We start from the raw sequence: 21,141 nt of genomic DNA on the forward strand, positions 1-21,141 counted from the left end.
TGGGAATATGAAAAATGTTTGTGTCCCAACTTGCGCACTCTCCTCTGTGTTTACACATGCATAGCTCGACTCAACATTGACCAAGAACTTAATTCTAAAGTGAGGAATTGTTGCCAGAACCTGAGTTTCTCTGTTTCGCTCCGGGAACCGAACCGTGCTCCAGCTCAGACACTTATTCCCTATCTCTCTCTTTCCTTTTCTTTTCTGCGGTGAGCACTGGCTCCAAAGAACACTACACGTCAATAACTTTCTGTCATTTGAGCTTGTTGTCTGTTGAATGAATGCGGGAGACTTCCCGCATGGAGCAATACCTGTGTCTATCTCGATCGCTGGCTGCGTTTGCACACATTTCTTTTACTCTTTTTTTTCCTCATTGCTCACGTGGCCACTATTTTGGTCAGCTGTATTTATTAATGAAATAGCAGTGCAAATACTGTGCATTTCAATCACAAAAACTTCTGTGAGAGCAAGCAGTGACACTGGGACTGAGGGGGGGCGATGGCGCAGATTGGCAGCCTCAGTTGTGTCAGTCTACCTCAGGGCACCACTGAGTATAGACTGAACGAATAATGACTGTAGTGTAGCGCTTTGAGAAACCTGTCAACAAGGGCTTGTAAAATGAATTATAAGTGTAAGCTATTTTAATATTTACAATCGTTACTTGTGCATTTGTTACTTTTTTATTGTTGTACAACAATCTGAATGTTCCTTTTGGTTTGTGCAGGGAGTAACACAGGCATAGGAAAGGCCACCGCTCTGGATCTGGCCAAAAGAGGAGCCCGTGTGATTCTGGCCTGTCGCAGCAGAGAGCGAGCTGAGGCCGCTGTGCGTGACATCAGGAGAGTGAGTCTATTTACAATTTACATTGTAGTGTGTGAACAGATCATTCTCTTGTTCAGTACAAGAAGTTACTGGACCACAATACATGAGGTGTATGTTCTAAGAGCAGTGTATTATACGACAATTGTACCCTTTTGATGTTTGCTAAATGTGACCATTCAAACTGTGATTTCTCTGACCATGGATTGTCACAAGATTAGATTTTGTTTACTTTGTAAAAGGTTCATACTGTCTTCTTAGATTAGACTATTACTGTTTTGTTCTTTTAGTGAGACAGTGTGTACCTGCTTCACTAGTTTCGATCACCTCCTGTGATCTTCCTCAGAAGCGTCACCTGGTGGTGGAGGTGACGTGTTGTAGATAGGGATGCACCGATACCGATACCAGTATCGGGTATCGGGCCGATACCACAGGCTTGTACTCATACTCGTACTCATTCATGAGGTCCCGATACCAGAAACCGATACCATTTGACGTGCGGCCAGCGCACCTACGAGGCGCACCTCTCAGCTGAGGAGAGAAAATAGCAACAAACTGGAGAATTCTTTAGTGGAAATACAATAATCCACATAGAGCTGACTTTATTACAGACTGCGCTCTCTAAATCAGAGTCTGTGCTGGATTTAACCAGAGCTAAATGTTGTTAGTGCTGCAGCGTCTGCAGTGTTCACAACATACAGGCTAACGTTGCTAACTCGCGGCTAGCGCAGTTTTGGCCATTCTGACGCCGTTTTAAGCCCAGGGGTTTATTCATCTGAAAAACTAACCCAGCGACTAAAAAGTCCTCAGAAAATCCAAATAAAAGAGATACAGCATGTTTATATTGAGCGAAAATGAGCTGCAGCAGAACAATGAAAACGCTGTAGCTACTCGCTAAGTTGCTACAAAACACACGAGAAAATCTACACGGAGCTGAAGTAAAGACGAAAAGAGAGTAACCATCTCAATACTATTGTTAAATAAAAATACATAAATGAATAAAGCTTAGGCATTGGGGAGATTTTGGACATGGGCTTTTCTGTCTATGATGGACAGTGCAATAAAAATTAAACATTAAAAATTATATTGAATGAAAATAAAAAATAAATAAATGGCATCAGCACCATTCTAATATAACTGCTCTTAAATGTGTTGCCTACTTTACTTAAGGAAATGTAGATGAGTAAATTTACTAATTACAAACCAATCTGCTGTAAAAAAAAAAAGTAAGAATGTTGAAGAAAATGCCTTGTACTCGTATCGGTATTCGGTATCGGCGAGTACTTAAATCCAAGTACTCGTACTCGTATCGGTTTTAGAAAAAGTGGTATCGGTGCATCCCTAGTTGTAGACAACTTACATGGATTTTCCAGTCAGTAGGGAGAGCTTACTATTACGGGCTGGCGCCTTCTCCAGGACGGCATCCCAGGTGTGGGATAAGGTGCATCCTCCATCATCCCGGTTCATAGATGTTGGTGCACTTTCCTCATCTCGATGGCTTCTCATAATAAGTAAACACGAGCTATGTGCTTTACTGTGAAATGCACCGCCTGCGTGGTTCCGTGTGACGTCCTCTCAGGCCGCCTCATTTGTTCGACTTTTGCGCTGCATGGTGCAGTGATAAAACGGTTCACGTTAGCTCCTCGTCTTATTTACCTCTGAAAAAGCCCGAATGAAGCGGAGACGGACACAACAGAGCTTATAGCCACTTTCGGTTTCGTTTCTCCCGTATTTTTCAGTAGAGCCGCAGACAGTGGATAGGCATCAGACTCACGTATCGGCTATTTCACTGGAGAACCAGGGTGTCTGAGGTCAAGACACAGAGCCGCTGATCTCAGCTGCTTATGCGCACGCAGGAGAGGCCTCTCCGTCCTCAGTTCTGTCCTCAAAGTTTTTTTTGTTTTTTTTTCAAAAGCATTTTACACAAACAATTCAAACGTCACTCTGTCTGTAAAACTTTGATATATCTGTTTTTAAATGAAATTGTAACCCAAGGTAAAAGATAGACCTCCCACAGGCCTCTGGTGTTATGTAAATTGAAAGCATCTTAGTTGTTGCAAAAGTGCGTGAATTTAGTCGACCAATAAGAATCTGGGTCGACCATAACAAAATGATATTATTGAACCTTTTTAACATACATTCTTATTTAAATGATAATGAATTGTAAGGCTGCAACTAACGATTATTTTTCTATCGATTAATCTATCGATTATTTTTTCGATTAATCAATTAATCTATCGATTATTTTTTCGATTAATCTATCGATTATTTTTCATGTTACCGATTATTTTTTCATTTAAAATGAAGAAAAAAACATTGATGTGTCCAAATGGCATGGCTTTTATTTATTTATTTACTACTAGCTGAGACCCGGCCTTCGGCCATGCCTCGCTAGTCTCCACATGTGATATTCTGAGATTATGAGTGATTACAAAGAAATGTCCAACCCGTCACACAGTTCAGCTGTAGACCAGTGGTTCCCAAGCCATTCCAAAAACTATGGCCACTATAAATGAATAAAAGAATGAAGGCAAAACATTTTTTCAAACAAACAGCAATAGGAGTGTTAGATGCACCCGTGCTCCTTTCTTATAAACTACGATAATATTTTCGTTGAACTCGGGGAACAGGATTCAAGAGACAGTGGAATAATTATGGATAAATATTAGGGGTTCAGCTCTAACGGTTTGGTTCACGGTGCAGGACCCGTGGTTTGGTGCATCCCGGTAGTGTACAATAAAAAAAGAAAGAGTAGGTATTGAACTGAAATAGCCTAATGATCGTTGTTAGACAGTATTTATAACCTTACAATAAAAGTGGCAATGCTTTCAAAGCTGCTTTAGAATAAAATGTACCTCTGGGCTCACAATACGTGAAAGCAAAATAGAAAACAAAAGGTACAGCAGCAAAGAAAAAAAAAAAGAAAAAAACTACGCAGTGCAGGCCATGCGCTCGTTAACTGGTAGTTTCATTTTCGCTTTTACTCACACGGAGGATAAATCAGTCAGAGCAGCGCGTTTGATTAGAGGCTCGTGTTTGAGCAGGTTTTGGGCACGCACGCACACACACACACATACCCCTGTTTGGATGCGCACGCGCACACATACACACGTACGCACACACACGCACACACATACACACATGCACACACACGCACACACATACACACGTACGCACACACATGCACACACATACACACATGCACACACACGCACACATACCCCTGTTTGGATGCGCACGCGCACACATACACACGTACGCACACACACGCACACATCGCCTTGTTTGGATGCGCGCGCACACATACATACACACACGCACGAACACACACACGCGCACACACACATCGCCCTGTTTGGATGCGCGCACACGCACGGCAGTGAGATCTCGTGCACTCGCGTTTTAGTGACAGCGGGGTTTCCTCGGACAGCAGCACCGCGTTCCCAAACGGTCTCCCATCCCAGTCCTAACCAGGCCCTTCCCTGCTTAGCATCAGGAACGGTCTCCCATCCCAGTTCTAACCAGGCACTTCCCTGCTTAGCATCCGAGGAACGGTCTCCCATCCCAGTTCTAACCAGGCACTTCCCTGCTTAGCATCCGAGGAACGGTCTCCCATCCCAGTTCTAACCAGGCACTTCCCTGCTTAGCTTCAAAGTCGGTATGGGAAATAAACATGGCGGCGCCCAGGCGGCGGCCATTGAGATAGCGTTTTCTATAATAGACTAGTCTATTTTCCCCACTTTTTAAAATGGAAAATGGCAAATGGGCCCATTCTCTCACTTCTGGCCCTGACCCACAGTTTAGGAACCGCTGATTTAAAACTAACTGAAACCTGCACCTGACGGTTATTTCTGTCTGACCACTGAGAATTAGCCTGTGAGTCGCCCAACCCGTTATAGACTGTGCACATTCAGAGAACCAGAGTTACTGTAAGTTACTGTGCTCGTGTGGATTCAACTCCTCTTTGAGACAAAAAGGCCACAGACACGGCTTTACTCTCGTATATTCATCAAACTACTGTCCTGATTCTCCACCAGACACAACAAGTAGAGAGTTTAAATGAGTGTGTGGCCGATGCCCCGAGTCCGCGCAGAGAAAACATGAGAGCTGCGCCCGGGACACGGGTGACATGACGCAGCCGCGCATGAGGCGAAACGAGCACTGGGAGACAGACAGCCGAGTGTGGGACACGAGCGGAGAAGTCGCCTACTCGCGTGTTGGGAGAGACAGGGGAAGGCGGTCGGTCTCTCCTGCTCATTCACTTCAGCAGACTGCTCCGTTTTGGTTTTATATGCGGCAAAGTAGGCGGAGAGTGAGTGCGCGCTGTCAGAGCCTGTCCCCGTAACAACGCGTTGATTAATCAGTGAAACAACACTGTAGTTTGACTGAGATACGGGGCCCTTGCAGCCGCGGGTGTTTTCGTTTTACATGTTCGTTCATGGCCGTTGTGCTGTAGCCTGGCTAACGCCAGACTAAAATCACAAGTGATACTGCAGTTCGAAATGATTGGAGCGCACACAGCAGTCTGGCGTTAGCCAGGTTAGTTGTGCTGCTGTGATATGACATTTGCATACATACATCATGCATACAACAACATTATTTGGCCGTTTCTGGAAATACTCCCACACTTTTGACGACTTTTGACGTGCTTTTTCCCCCTCGCTCGCAGCGTCTGCATTACGCGCAGCCACGCTGGAAGTGAAATGTAAACAAGCGACGCGTCGACGCACAAAAACGGCGTCGACGTATTTACGTACGCGTCGTTGCAGCCTTAATGAATTGTACTTCGTCCTCTACAGTGAGCAGCCAGCGTAGGCCGGAGACCCATCCCCAGATATATTTGCCTCAATAAACGTGGGGTTTACATTTGTTTATTGTACCACACCACAACGATAAGAGATAAAACAAGATATTTGATGCATACTGACAGTGCTTTGCTGTTTTAGCCATGTGTTGAGACTGCACTTGAGCCAATCAACAACAATTCTCTGCTGAAAGTGTCCCCCCCACCAGAACCAAACCGACGCCCTTACTAACTTCTGACTACTTTCTTCAGGAGAGTGGGAATAACCAGGTGCTGTTTATGCCTCTGGATCTGTCCAGTCTTCAGTCGGTCCGAGACTTCGTTGAGACTTTCCTGAAAACAGAGCCACGACTCGACTTTCTCATCAACAATGCAGGTCTGAATACGGCTACTGATTAGGGATATGTACCGAAACCCGGCATCATCAATCAATCAATCAATCAACCTTTATTTGTATAGCGCTTTACAACAGCACTTATCATAACATCTATCATATCATATTCCACGCACAGCAGCATGAACGCGCTAGCACGAGCCGGTGTTGACCCAGTGGACACAAGCTGAGAGTAACAACGAGGAGAAAACAGGCTGTGGTGCTAGTCTATTATTATTTTGTTCTGAAGTTTTCATTTACCTATTTTAAATACTTTTTTTAAGAAACCCCTGGCTTATGTTGTCTGTACTAATTTATATACGCATAGAAAAAAGAAGAAATGCAAAAAACAAAAACGTACTGAAGGGCTCATGGCGTGCCAGACAGGCACACAGTTTCTTAAAGAGACAGGTGAAATCGCAGCGTCAGGAACAGTGTTGTTATGAGGAGAAATTATTTTATGTTGTTTTTGATATTTTCTGCATACCCAAACAATTTTGGGTAGCAAAGGTATTTGAGTATGCTATAGAATAGTACTGTGTGCCTGTCCTAACTGTACGTGTTTGAAATGGATAAAAATACAATTGCTTGGTTTCAGGGACATCACAGCGTTCTAAAGGCCTATTATATTATATAGAGGTAAAATAATTTTGTTTTTGAGGACATTTTTGGTCTTGTACAGAGACATCATGGTCCCAGTGACTGATAATAACAACAACAACAACAACAACAACAACTTGCGAAGAGTCACAATCTGGACATTTTATATACTTCTCTCTCACTCTCCGGAGCGAGTTTTAAAGAAAGAGCAGCTTCACATGTACAGATCGAAACAGTTGAGATTTTAACGTCTCTGAGTTTTTAAATGGTCAAAGTCGGTCCAAGGACGACTGAGAAACATCCTGATAAAGTCTTCAATCTGAGAACCAGGCAGTTTAAATGCACATGTGATCGATAACACGCAGCTTTTCAAAACGTGTCAACAATGTTGTCATTGAAAATTGACTTGAAACAGAGATATTTAGGCATTTTCCTCTTCACATAACGTTAGTGTGAGTCCAGAGAGGAGGGAGTTGGAGTTGGAGAGAGGAGTTAATCAAAAAGGAGAGCGTTTCATAAAACACTAATTATCTCTGAATCTAGAAAAAAACAGTGATTTTGATCCAAACTAGCCTCGATTTAGCTTCAATTTCTCAGGAACCGAGGCACGTAGAATTAAACTGTTTTCACCTATGGAGAGCTTAGAGTCTCGTCTTCCAAACGAGAACACAGAATATGCTGTGCTGCTACAAATAGCATGAAAAATGGTCTGGATTGTTGGCACTCAACAGCTAAATCCCCAAAACTTCTTCTATCTTTTTAGATACGACTTGTGAAAGTAATGCAGTTAATAGGAAAAACTGGCTCCTGCCCCCACTGGGTCCTGTGACATCACATTCTCGAACCTGCAACCCAGCAATTGGTTTAATGAGGGCCCATTTAGCATAACACTGTGTGTCTCCTCCAGGAGTGATGGGTGGGGGGCGCACTAAGGAGGGCTTTGGGATGGAGTTCGGAGTGAATCATTTGGGACATTTCCTCCTGACTGTGCTGCTGCTGGAGCGGCTGAAGCAGAGCGCGCCGAGCCGGGTGGTCACGGTGTCCTCTGTGCTCTATGACAAGGGGCACATCGACTTCAAACTCCTGGAGGCCACCAAAGACCTGGCAGAGGGAGAGAGGAACGCAAAGAAGGACTTTCAGGTAAAAGGAGACTCAACAACTGTGGTGAAAATGGTGATAACTTCATTTGTGTCAGATTTTAACGTGACATTATTGATTAGCTTAGAACTAAATGTGATTCCTTTATTTACTATCTAGTCATTAAAACTCAAATATGGCAACTGTATGACCAAATCAAAACTCCTGCTTTCAGGTCTACGCCCACAGCAAGCTCTGTAACGTGCTCTTCACTCGAGAACTGGCAAATCGGCTCGAGGGAACCAATGTCAGCTGCTTCTGTCTGCACCCAGGTGCATGAGAAATTCTTTTACGGCATTTTAATGTTGGGGTGGGAAATGGTCAAGTAGAAAAATCTCAATATTTCTTGATTTTTTTTCTTGATTATTCTTGATTATTCCCTTTATTCAGCCCCGCCACAGGCATAGGGTTCGGCGGTGCAGCCGGTGCAACACACCCATAAAGTGCCCAAAAGAGAGAAAGGACATTATTACCTCTTGAGCTGCAGGGACAGACCAGATCCACATTATGACACAGTTTTATTTCAGCTAAACCTTTCTAAACATGAGCTGCGCTTGATGTCAACGCGAAAGCACTTCACACGTCAAAGATCTTTGCACAGTGCGGGCGCTCACTCTGTCATTAATAATTTACCAAAACTATGCCCAAAATGTCTAATACAGAGTGATCGCTCACTTTTCTACAAACCATCTTTGATTCCCTCCTCCTCCTCCTGGAGTTTAGTAAACAACAGAACGTAAGCTCAGCCTCCAGGTCCGTCGCTAAAGGCAAATGGCTCATGTGTTTCTTGTTGTCTCTGCCATGTTGTGCTCTTTTCTTGGTCTTGGGTTTTCACACATGTTGGACGCCTCGTGGGTCGAGCCGAATCCGCCCTAGTTACTGTATTTACATCGAAGTTAGTTCAGTCCGTGTTCACACGCGCCCCCAACGTCAAACCCATCAACCACATAACAACGATCAGCTGTTCAACAAACTTATTCCCATGACAACGGGCATCAACCTGTCAATGCACCGACACATGTACGTGCGCCCTTCCCCGCACGGTCATTCCTCTCCCTCATGGTTAAATGCACCGGGTACCACAATTATTATGCAAATGAGATTTTCTAAATGATCAACTCAAATGATAGTCAGCATAATTTCCGGCCTTGAAAATTAGGATTATATGAATGTGATTGCAGTATTTTATCATTTTTATTTAACACATTTACATTTTAACATAGTACCATTATTTGAAAGCTTCAAAATTCTTGCATCTTGGATCCTAAAGGGGCAGACCAACTCTCTCCCCATGATTCCAGGCCAAAACATGACTCCGCCCCCTCCTTGCTGACGTCACAACCTTGTTGGGACATTGTGGCCATTCACCAACCATCCACTACATTGATCTGACCATCCAGGGCCACACGGCGCTCATCAGTGAAAAGACTGTTTGAAAATGAGTCCTCATGTATTTCTGAGCCACGGCAGCCGTTTCTGTTCATGAGCTTCAATTAACAGTTTAGGGGAGGCCGGATAGAATATTTATGCACAACTGCAGCCTCTGGAGGGTCCTACACCTCGATGTTCGGGAGACTCCAGAGGCACCAGCGGCTTCAAATAACTGTTTGCTGCTTTGTAGCAGCTGTTCTCTTAATCTGATGTGTTTGTCTGGCAGAAATCGTCCTCATTGTGCCTTTATCTGCACAAACCCGCGTGTGTCTGAATCATCCACAAATCTCTTATCACTACGATGATTACGTTTGATCTTTTGTGAATTATCAAAGGTTTTCATACCTAGACCAAGCATTCGACCAGTTCACGCTTTTCATCAGCAGAGATCCTTTTTCTTTCGCATATTGCATGAAAATGGCAATTTGGTCTGGCCCAGCACCGATGTCGATGGATGACAGAAAAAAAAATAGGAATTGACATTAAAAAAAGCCTATAGTAAATAAGTTGGAGTAGGAAAATGGAATCTTATTTGAATAGGGCTTTCCACCTGACACAAGTCACCCAAAGGACTTCACACAGTGGCATTTCGTCACTGTGTCACCGTTTCCCCTGCGGCGGACTGACAAAAACGCGACTGCACACCACCACCATTCACTCACGCACACACATGAAAACACGAGTGCCCAGAGGAAACCTACGCAGACACAGAGAGAACATGCAAACTCCACACACAGGATCGAACCTGGGACCTTCTCGCTGTGAAACACGAGTGCTATAATAATAATCTTATTATACTAGTGACTTTCTGTTGTCACTCTGCATTGATGATCAAAAACAGAAATCAAAGCCAATGTCATACCAGCCATGTGGCCATGAGCACAAGATGGCGCTGAATGATGATGGGGTGAATCATTTTCTTCATCAGGACTGGTGCAGACTGAAATGGGCCGGTACCTGGGTCTGTTCAGACGACTCCTGCTTTTACTCTGTGCAAAGCTGTTCTTCCTGGACCCAGAAGGGGGCGCTCAGACCACTCTGCACTGCGCTCTTCAGGAGGGACTGGAGCCCCTCAGTGGCAGGTACTACTCCAATTCCTCCCCCTTTAATGTGTCCACACTTGGTCATCATGGTCTATGTAGCCACAGCTGTCACGGGGTAGAAGTGACCATTGAATGTGTAAAAGAAAAAATGCATAATTTGATCTGGTCTGTAATACCTCGTGTTAAAGCCCTTTCACACCAGCACGATAACCTCCAGTCGGTCCTGGTCGAGCAGGTTTTAGCCGGGGGTTGGTACGTGTGTGTTTGGTGTGGACAGCACTGTCGGGCATGGACGGCGTCTGTGGAGGTCGGTGAAGCCAGTTTTGGCCAATTGCTTATATCAAATTGGTGTGTCTCTCTGTTGCCGCACCAGAAGGGCTGTATTTGGCCGAGTGCTACAGGCTGGCCAGCGAATCAACTGGATATTGGACGGAGAGCTTTTCAACTGTGGGTTTTTGTGTTATTAAAGTCACTAAATTGAGGCTCCCTCGTACTAATTTTGAAAAGTGTCATACTTATTGCGCACTGTTTTATCAACCAGCCTGATAAAGGTACAAACTTCTTTGTTAGAGAAAAAACCATCGGCCGAAACCTACTCGACCACTCCCGACTGGAGATTATTGCTTTGTGATAAAAGAGGGCAAAGAGGGAGTGAGTAAATGTAATTGTTATTGTGTTCAAACTCATTCCTAACTTTCCTAATGTATTACAAACTTCCAAATACATTTTTTTTTTCTGTGAGCAACCAATGAAAAAATATTTCATAATATCTAAGGCTGAAAATGGGTCAAATGCAGTACCTTTATAATGTAACTAAATGTGAATCCCTACTATGAGCCATTAGTGGAGAATCTTTTGTCTCTCCTCAGGTACTTCTCTGGCTGTGCTGTGGCACAAGTCTCTGCCAAAGGAAGGGACGACGCTGTGGCTAAGAAACTGTGGGAGGTCAGCGAGAGGTTAACAGGAGTTTAAACAGACTTTTAAACTGTGTGCCTTGAGAACATAAAACTGAAGTTTGCATAATCACATATTTAATGGGGCAGAATGATCTTATTGTTGGTCTTTGTATTGCATTCAGCTGCACTTCAGGCTGGTTTGATAATATTTAATATTTGAATATAAAATTTCTTCTCATTCCTCTGTTTGATGGAATATTTGCTTATCAGGTATGTTGCGTTCAGGGATTTAAATAATCGTAATTGAGCATTAAGATGACTAGATTTGACTTGCTGATACCTGAATAAACCTCGTACAGGTAACCAAACATCATTTGACATGGCATTACATACATTTTATTTTTCAAATGCTATTTTGACAAGCTTCTGCATACATAGCAACATTAAAAAAAAAAAGAAGCATTTTCGATTGCATGTTTTCACTTAAATTTGATGATTGATGATTGTGACGAAGCTTCACACACGTTCCTCTGTGTGGCTTTATATTAAGTAAATCAATCATTCCAATCAACTACTATTAGTCTCAAACAGGTAAGACATGATCCAACAGTGACACAAGCAAAAGGATCAAGGGCCTTTTCTACATTTCCCCCATGTACAGTATGTATATGAAACTGAACCAGTAGAACACATCTCATGATGGGAAACATGTCACTGTAGCTTTAGAAATCAATCAACATTTTAATGAAAAAGATTTTATTATGAACTATTTTTGTATTGATAGCCACGCTACATTAAAAGATTAAAATGTTGCTGTTGTCTGACTGCGTATTTTTTTGCATAAAAAGAAGAAGAAGAAAAGATGCCTTCAGGAGAGTTGTTCTTTCCTTCTGGGCGTCTCTGCTCGCTCTTCGGCCCCTTTCATCCTGTTCTGTCCTGTCCACTCAAACCCAAAATTGCTGCAGACAAATCCCTTTACCTCATCCCAGTGTTCATTTTGACAACATATTTGAATTAAACTTAGTCATTTGACGAAAATGTAATTCAATTTTAGTCGAGATTTAGTCAAAAAATATCTTCAATTTTAGTCTAATTTCAGTCGACTAAAACTACATGTAAATTTAGTCGACTTTGCATTTCTAATATTCATTATAATCATATTTAATCAATGTCCTCTGCTTCGTGGAGCGTCTCCCTCATGAACAAAGCACAGAGTCAATGTCAATGGAAGTGTGGATGGTTTTAGTCTCTCCTCTTCATTTTTATTTAGTCTGATTTGATCTGGACATTTTAGTCATAGTTTTATGCTCATGAAAAACTTGTAATTTAGTTTTAGTCCAACTTTAGTCGGCAAAAATATTACTTTGACTAAAATTAAGACTTTTTACTCGACGAAATTAACACAGCCTCATCCGTTACTTTATCTTAATCTTTATCTTCTTTTTTTAAATAAGTGCTTTTTGTCTTTGCTTTGAGAGCTCAATATCTAATTCACTAAATCTGTTCATGGGGCAAGATATTTATACTTAAATTAAGATGAAAGAAATCACCGCACTCCAAACGAAATGAGAAATGTAAAATCATGACGCAAACTGACCTTTTGCTCCATTTTTCATTTACTGTGCATTTGTGTTTAAGGCTGTTGATTAAAATTAAAAAAAGTCTGAGTGATTTTGTGATGTATTGTGTCGCCTAGCAATAAAAATAATGGATCTTACTATTGCGCTAACAATGATTTGGCGATGCATTTTGGCGCCCTGGTTAAATGGCCTGCTATCTGCTACATGATCTTCCCTATACACCTTCTTTCCACAGGATGGCAGTAGCGCTTCACCCCATTTTTTTTCCCTCTCCCCTCTCCATCTCCCTCTTGTTATAGCTCGGAGCCAGGTCTATGCAGGACCTTAACCCAACGGCCCTTTTGGAATCTGTTCATTAGGAGTTCTTATTATCGACAAGAGCCCTTCCAAAGCAGGTCAGGACTCCACGCACCAGGAAAAAAAACGTATTTAATTACCGCGTAGGACATAACTCTCCATAGATTGCACTTTATTTAGGATAGGGCATCTGTTTTTTTATCTTCTCGCGCCCCTTGCGACCGCCCCGTCCCGTACTCTGACCCTCTCATGGGTCTGCTTGGCCAACTCCAATACTTCTCGAGGACTAAATGACAATCGTTTCAGTCAAAGTTGAAAGTTCGCTCCTCCGATGTCAAGCCAAATAATTATATGATACAATAGTGAGGTCAGGGAAACTGCCTATTGAGGTTTTGTGTTTGGGAAGAGTTTTGGAAGGAAAGAGATTTGAAGTAGGCGTCTTTACAAATGAGAGAAATCGGTGATACTTAGAACTGAAAACAAATCTCCAAGGATTGAACTTGAGAAGCGGACGAGAAAGTAAAACCACAATATTGTTGGAGCAGAAGTAAAAGTGTACAACAGATCGCAAATACTGTTGCTACTACTTGAACAATGCTTGCATTTAGTACTGCGTCGAATCTCGCGGGAACTTTTTCGGAACTGTCCGGAGTGTGCAGCTGGTCTAGTCCCACTGTCGTCCTGGGCTAGTCCTGATCTAGTCCGAGGTTAGTGCTGGTCTTGGTGGTCGTAGTTCTCGACGGTAGCGTGCCCATCACCTGCTCTGGACCAGGCTCTTTTATTTCTGCCGGTGTGTGGGGGGAGTGAAGAGTAGAGAGGGGAAAAGGTGGAAACGCGGTGAGCGGTGTCTTGAGAAATTCCGTTATTCCGATGCACGCATGAGTTAGACAACACAGGGGGGTCATTTATCACGAGTTTGCTCATGTACAAAACGAAGAAGGAGTCAGTACGAAAGTGGATCAGCGGCCGAGTCATCTACGCATTATTATTTATTTATTTTGCTGACGCCCCCTCCTGGAACCGTCACCTTAATGTAGTGGAGGGGTTTGAGCACCCGAGTGATCCTGGGAGCTCTGTTGTCGGGGGCTTCGTGTCCCTGGTAGGGTCTCCCATGGCAAACAGGATTCAGGAGCTCCTAATGAGAGACCAAGAGGCCCGTTGCACAAACAGGGAGCATAAAGGATCTCCACATTGTCGGCACAGACGCAGCTCGCGCTCCGGGCCTCGCAGTCTGGAGGTCAAAGTTCGTCCCTGTACGTCTCCACAGAGCGCAGATCCATACGGTATAGACGATGTGCCACGAGTGCGCGGTGAGCATCGCCCCGTCCGCTTCACTCGAGCGTCCGTTTGCTTTGGCTCCCGCCCGCAGTCGCAGTACTTAGACACTGGATTACCGCATCAATTAAACAGTGTTTGGATGCACACGCCGGCGGAGCGGATTGATTCAGAAAACACAGCAGAACCGAGTGAGAGTGAGAGGGGCAGCGGCAACTGGAGAATCGAGATCCAGAATCTTATCCCAAATTCTCACTTATGTAAACGACTGGCTGTCTTTTAAAAAAAAAAAATCACATTTTTCCCACTTACTTTTGACCCTGTGGCGAAAAATATTGGCCTCATTCACCCGGCTACTGAACTCTCCCCTTCACATCCTCTTCTCTTGTGTTCTGTAGCTACATATGTATTTGATATTTTTCTGGGTGTACTGTTAATGATAGACTTTTTGACCCAATGATCTGAATTGACACACACGGAGGAAACAAATTGTACAGAACATGTAGGTAGAGGTCTAAACTGTTGGGGTATGCAGATTTAATCCATAAAAGTGCACCATAAAGACAGGAATATTTAGTTACGGCAATGTTGATGTGAAACAGTTCATCACGTCCGCTTTTAGTCCCATTTCAGCCTTGTTCTAGGCCTGGTTAAGTCATCCATCCATCCATCCATCCATCCATCCATCCATCTTCTTCCACTTGTCCGTTGCCGGGTCGTGGTCACATTGCACCAGCCCCTTATGGCTCCTCCTGCAGGTGGTGGGTCCACAGAAGGACGGCCTCATGGTTCTAACCGGGCCTGTTGGTCTCTCATAAGGGGCTTTTGAACCGCTCTCTGTCTGACCCGTCACCTATAGGACCTGTTTGCCATGGGAGACCCTACCAGAGGCACCAAGCCCCTGACAACAGAGCTTCTCGGATCAATCGGGCGCTCAAACTGCCCCACCACGTTAAGGTGGCGGTCCGAGGAGGGGTGTCTAGTTGTTCATGATCACAATATTCTAATATCGCTTATTTTACTCACAGTATACATCCCTATTTCAAAATGCAATTTCTTTTGGATGGCGATCATTTTTCCGACTGAAAATGACCGAGATGGATCGTTCTCTGTACGTGCTTTACATTAAAAGTAACGGGATAGTCGTTCCTGACTGCACCTGACGGGCCGGCTCACAGGAAAGCTCGTCTCATTTGTCAAAGTGACGGCACTGGGGATAAATTAGTTGCCGGGATGAAACTAAAGGATATAATATTACTGGCCCAGGCGGTCAATTATAAACAATAGTTGTAAAACACTTAAACGTATCACTTTAACAAATAGGCCTGTTGCGATAAAAAAGTATATTGCAGTTTGATATATTGAAGCCGAAAAAGTATTGTGATGAACAATATTATCAGGGGCGGACTGGGACTGAGAAACAGCCCTGGACTCTGACCAGACTGGCCCAAGTTAGCGCAATTGTTCACTACATATTTCAACCTCCAACCACCCGCCTTAACCGAGTGCATTTTTTATTATTATTTTTTGATTGGTATCATCAGCAAAAAGAACTGGAAATGTGGTCATAGAAACAGAAGCAAAATCATTAATATAAATAATAAATAATAATGGTCCCAAAATTGAACCTTGTGGCACACCATACTCCACGGATTCGCTTTTTTTTTTAACCAAATCTAAAAGCTTCTCGACTGGAGAGCAACAATGTAATGCCTCGTTTGAAAGCTAAGACCTACAAAAGTGATGGCAACTTTTTGTCATTTTTGTCATATTTTTGTTGTTGTTTTTTAACTATTTTTTGTAGCATTTTATGTTGTGTTTTTATCACGTTTTTGTTGTTTTTTTGTCTGTGTTTTTTTCATGTTTTTGTTGCCTTTTCATCAAATTTTTGTCACTTTTTTAGCACATTTTTGTTTTGTTTTCATCCTCGCTTTCTCGCTATTTTGGGTAAAGCTCAGGTGAGGCGGGACCGGTGGCCCTAGAGCCAGTGGCCCTTCTGTGCTCTTCCAGAATGAACATATGGCCAGTCCGCCCCTGAATATTATTGAAGAAAATGAGCTGTAAACCTTCTTAAAGTACTTCAATTATTAACTCTATTTATTACTATTTGCAACATTGCCTAATACTTTTGTTCCGCAGCCGCTACAGCTACGCTTTCTTAAACATCATGTCATTTTCCAAAAGACATCCTCATCTTCACTAACAGAAAATGTGTTTTTAAACGCCGAGTTTAAAAAGCATTCCTGTTAATGCCCCTCTCATACAGTATTTCTCTGCGCAGGTGCTAATGGACGAGCCCGCGTTTCCCGCCATCTCTATCCGTCTTGTTGCCACTTTAATGATCTTTCGCGTTCCCCGCTGAGAGCGAAGCCGCACGGAGCGCGCGCTTAGACAAAACAAACCTGCAGAATTATACCAAACGTTTAGCCACGTAGCACTTAGCTAAACGAGGCCCCTCTCTGCCTTTTCGCATTTACAGTAATTGAAACGAGAAAGAGGAGCTCTCGCTGAGTGAAGAGCGGGATGCGGAGACGACGTACAGGGAAAGTCCATCCGTTTAAACGCTAACGATACGGATCAGGCGGGTGCTAGCGCGCGGGAAATTAGCATCGGAGAAAACTGTACATTTTTGTTAGATGTATGGGTCTATGTTAAAGTTAAATGAGGCACTGAACTAAAAAGAGCAACCTCCAAGATTAGGCGAAAATGTAAAAAAAAAAAGTAAAGGTTGCTCAGTCAAATGATGACTTAAGTGAAAGTAGCCCACTGCAGTGTTTGTAGAAAATGTAGAAACATTCAAAGTAGAATATACAACTCTGTTTAAAAAGAAAATTGCACATGAATTCCCCCTCTGTACAGCAACACGGCGGGGACAAACCTTGTTTTCTTGTAAGCCTATAACATTAGTCTGTACATCTGCACAGTGCCACCTACTGTTCATACAGTGTGCATTATTGGATTTTAAAATGAACAAAATACATAGACAAATGGAGTTTGGGGCCTTTTTACAGAAATGTAGTGGAGGGAAAAATAAAAGTCTTATGTTTTATTAGAAAAAAAAAACAAAAAAAATTAACTAAATACTCTATGTGAATTACAGTACAAATGCTTAAAGGAACAGGCCACGTTTTTTACATAATGAGATATGTTCTTACCTGAGCTTAGACAAGTTCATTTGTACCTGTCTGGTTTTCACCCATGCCCTCAGTCACGTAAACACAGCACAGACGGCGTTAGCATTTAGCCTCCCCCTCTCTCCTCTATAGCTTCAAATGAGGTGAAGATAGAAGCTACCAAGCTCTTCCACGTTTTCCCTATTTAAATATGATTACGTGAAGTGCTATACGATAAAGTATAGTTACACAAAATTAAACAATGTGGATTCTCTAAGCAGATAAAAAGGGGGAACTATATCGTAAGGCGTAATAATACGAGGAGTAGTTCGACATCTGTGCAGTAATATCTTCACTTTACTGTGCGGACGCCGAACTACCCCTGGTATTATTACGCCTTACAATATAGTTCCCCTTTTAATCCGCTTAGAAAATCCACATTGTTTAATTTGTGTAATTGTACTTTATAGTGGAACACTTCATGTAACCATATTTAAATAGGGAAAATGTGGAAGAGCTTGGTAGCTTCTATCTTGACCTGTTTTGGAGCTATAGAGGAGAGGCTAAATGCTAACGCCGTCTGTGCTGTGTTTACGTGACTGAGGGCACGTGTGAAGACCAGACGGGTACAAATGAACTCGTCTAAGCTCAGGTAAGAACATATCTCAGTGTGTAAAAACTGTGGCCTGTTCCTTTAAAAACTCTGCTAATAAGTTTAAGCATGTATTGTGGGCCTTAAGTATAATCGTTTGGCTATCGGTAGCTTATAGCTATATGGCTTTGAAAAATTAAGTGAATACTTTTCCTCAGTTTTTCTTCGTAATCAATGTTTTTTTATTTGTTATTTTTCTCAACACTTGGGGTTTACATTAAAGCTTATTGCCGTGGTAATTGTTATTAATGAGTATTGTTTGGCGCAGTAGTAGATTCCAGCCCATCTCCGTCCGTACTCTGCCCGCTCGGTGTCTTGTTCTGTCGACTCTCCGCTCTGCCACACTGCCTGCACGCCTCCATCTCCGCTCTGTCTTCATTGATTGAGATTTTCCATGGGAGCGCGGCCCATTGATGAGAGTGTGATTGTCAGGGGCCAAAACATCTCCAGCCGATCGAAAAGCAACTATCTGAGCAATTAACACGCGCACGTACGCTACAATGGGACGCGCGCTGCCTCGCTGATGTGACGGAGGCTGAGCGCCGGCGGGCCTCGTGCTCAACAAATGCACCGCGACCCTGAAGAGCCCAATGAAAGTTTAAGTTGGAGGATGTGCAGCTTTAAGAATGTTCGGCATAGTTTGTGTTTGTAATTTCGGGAATTTCAGTTAGGTCGGACACGCATAACCGCAGAACTCACAGCAACGGCGTGATTTCTGATCCTGTTCCTACAAATACTACCAGACCTGCTCCAAGTGAGTGTTCTATCCCAATTTGACATGGCATTTATAACATTTCTGTGGTTTCTTTAATCTACAGTATATGAACTGATGCTTAATTGTCTTTGAATTTGTCTCCGATTCCACAAAAAAAGCAGAAATTTAACTGAACATGATTTAGCATTTAGCTCAGAGCGCGGTTATGCTTACCTTGTGTCTAAAGTCAAATCTAAAAAGGTCTGGTCACTCATTAATGATTACTAACTAGACTTTGACCTTATCTAAATGATGCTGATGGTTTACAACAGCTGAAAACATCTGGAGCATTCAGAATTTGCAATGTTTGATGGGTAAACACGAACAGGAAAAATACATTGAGCTTTCCCAGACTAGCCGGCGTGCTAACTGTCCCCATACTTTGGGATTAAACGCCACTTCTCCTTTTTATTTCTCCATAACTGTGGCTTAAAAACATGCTTTTGTCTATACTTCCACATTGATATTTTACATTTTGTTATTTCTAAATGTCCAAACAAGGCTGGATGTTGTCGTGTGACTGAGTCCAGTGTAACTGGGCCACTGGACTGACTTCACTCTGAGGCCGATGGGTCAAAAGTCAGTGGGTCAAATTTAGGATCAATTCTCCCACATTGACCTGATGTAACTTTATTTTGATGACAGTGAGTCATCGCTTCTTTATGTGATCCGACATTTATGACATTTATGAGCTTTGAACCACGTTATAACCTTGTTCTCTCGTCAAAAACATATCTGGAGAGAGAGAAGTGTAATTTGAGTACTTTCTTGTTCTACTGCTGAGGCTTTCTGATTCCTGGATTTTGTTTTGCAAAGACAGAACCTGAAAGTGTCCTTGGCATTTTTAACGCAAATATTAACCTTACCCACTACACAGTTAGTGCAATTTCACTGATCATCTATATAAAGACCACTGCAGATACTGTAGAAAGCGTTTTTAGTCAGCCTCTAATGAGTTTTTACTTTGTTATACTCGCCTTTTTGTGTCGAAACGTTGCATCCACAGTCAAACAAACAAGGAACGGCACACAGAGCCTGTACCGCAAAATCGGTAGTTTGTTTTTGGACAATAATTTCTTGAGTTGCTTTCAGTTGTGCGGCTCTATTTGACCTTCCAGTGGTATCAGTGAAAACTATCCAGTACTGAGAACATGAGCCTAAAGCCTGTCTGGACTAGAGTGGGCCGGACTGTGGAGTCTGAACTAAAGCGGGACTGGATGGTAATGGTGAGTGACAGGTTTGAGCGGATCTGAACTCATATTGACGTGCAGTTCTCACGGGGGGGGACATCGACGCTCTCTGTCTGTCCGTCTCTCCATTTGACATCAATATCTCATCGATACTCTCTTTGCCAGCGCAGCTGTGGACTTGTTCCCGTGAGGCCCAGCGCCGCCGCATCGCCCGGAACACTTGTTGCAAAGGTTGACGTCTTTTTTCATCATGCAAATACACCTGCCATTTTAGTTTTCGGTGATTTGCAGAAGATCGATCACGAAACAGTCATTTGTTTTTATAGGCCATGAAGCCCGACCACAGCGATGTGCCATGCCAAAGGGCACATGGGCAGTTTTTGGAGGTTTGATTCCCAGGCCGTGTTGATATAGGACTGTTTTAATCACAAAAGGTGCCAAATATATAGGCTATGTCATGTCCTTTTTACAAATGTCTGTGTGGATTTTTTTGAGGAGTAGCTGGACTTCTGACAGTGAATTGTAAGTTTGAGCCGCAGCATCTGTTTAAGGCTCATTCATACTTCATAAGTCGCAAGTTGTTCTTATGCCGAGAGCTGAGATTTTTGCCTTGAAGCGACAGTCACAAGAAGTTTCCATGGTTACAAGGCAAAAAATACATTTTGTTCTTGCAGGTCTCAGTGTCAGAACAAAGTCTTTTACCTGAATGACCAGGTTATTCCATCAATGGGTTTCTTCTTCCCCTGATGGCACGGGCATATTCCAAGATGACGATGCTAGGATTCCTCTGGCTCACATTGTGAAAGATGTTTTGGTGCGTTCATGTGGACTGGGGAGCTCGTTTTCCTGAGATGTGACGTCATTGTCCCCAGATGGTTTGTCTTTATGCGGGAAAGCGGGGATTATGATGTCTTCAAATAAAAACGTTCTTCTTCTTTTATCATTGATTAGCTCTTAGCTCAGATAATCATTTAACGTCTTACCACCCGCCAAAACCAAATGCATTCTCTCTCACTTTTTTATTTCCCTGATGTGTTTTTGTCACTTTTTGTTTATGGCACTTTTGTCACTTTTTTGCTGGATTTTTGTCATTTTTTTGCTGGATTTTTGTCACTTTTTTTGCTGATTTTTTTTGTTTTTTGTTGCTGAATTTTTGTCTTTTCTTTGCTGGATTTTT

At 42.8% G+C, this 21,141-nt stretch overlaps 1 protein-coding gene across 1 annotated transcript in view; it reads left to right on the plus strand.

Annotated features, from left to right (window-relative positions):
• LOC306965568 (dehydrogenase/reductase SDR family member 13-like) overlaps positions 1-11,271 on the plus strand; it is a 31,407-nt gene extending 20,136 nt beyond the window's left edge. The window contains exons 2-7 of the mRNA XM_079560047.1: positions 725-843; positions 5,876-5,999; positions 7,504-7,736; positions 7,909-8,005; positions 10,093-10,246; positions 11,077-11,271. Coding sequence (XP_079416173.1) covers positions 725-843; positions 5,876-5,999; positions 7,504-7,736; positions 7,909-8,005; positions 10,093-10,246; positions 11,077-11,179 — 830 coding nt within the window. The 3' untranslated portion in view covers positions 11,180-11,271. The remainder of the gene's footprint in view (positions 1-724; positions 844-5,875; positions 6,000-7,503; positions 7,737-7,908; positions 8,006-10,092; positions 10,247-11,076) is intronic.
• The last annotated feature ends 9,870 nt before the right edge of the window (positions 11,272-21,141 follow it).

The sequence above is a fragment of the Gobius niger genome (genome assembly GCF_951799975.1).
Source record: "Gobius niger genome assembly, chromosome: 1".
NCBI classification, from domain to species: domain Eukaryota; kingdom Metazoa; phylum Chordata; class Actinopteri; order Gobiiformes; family Gobiidae; genus Gobius; species Gobius niger.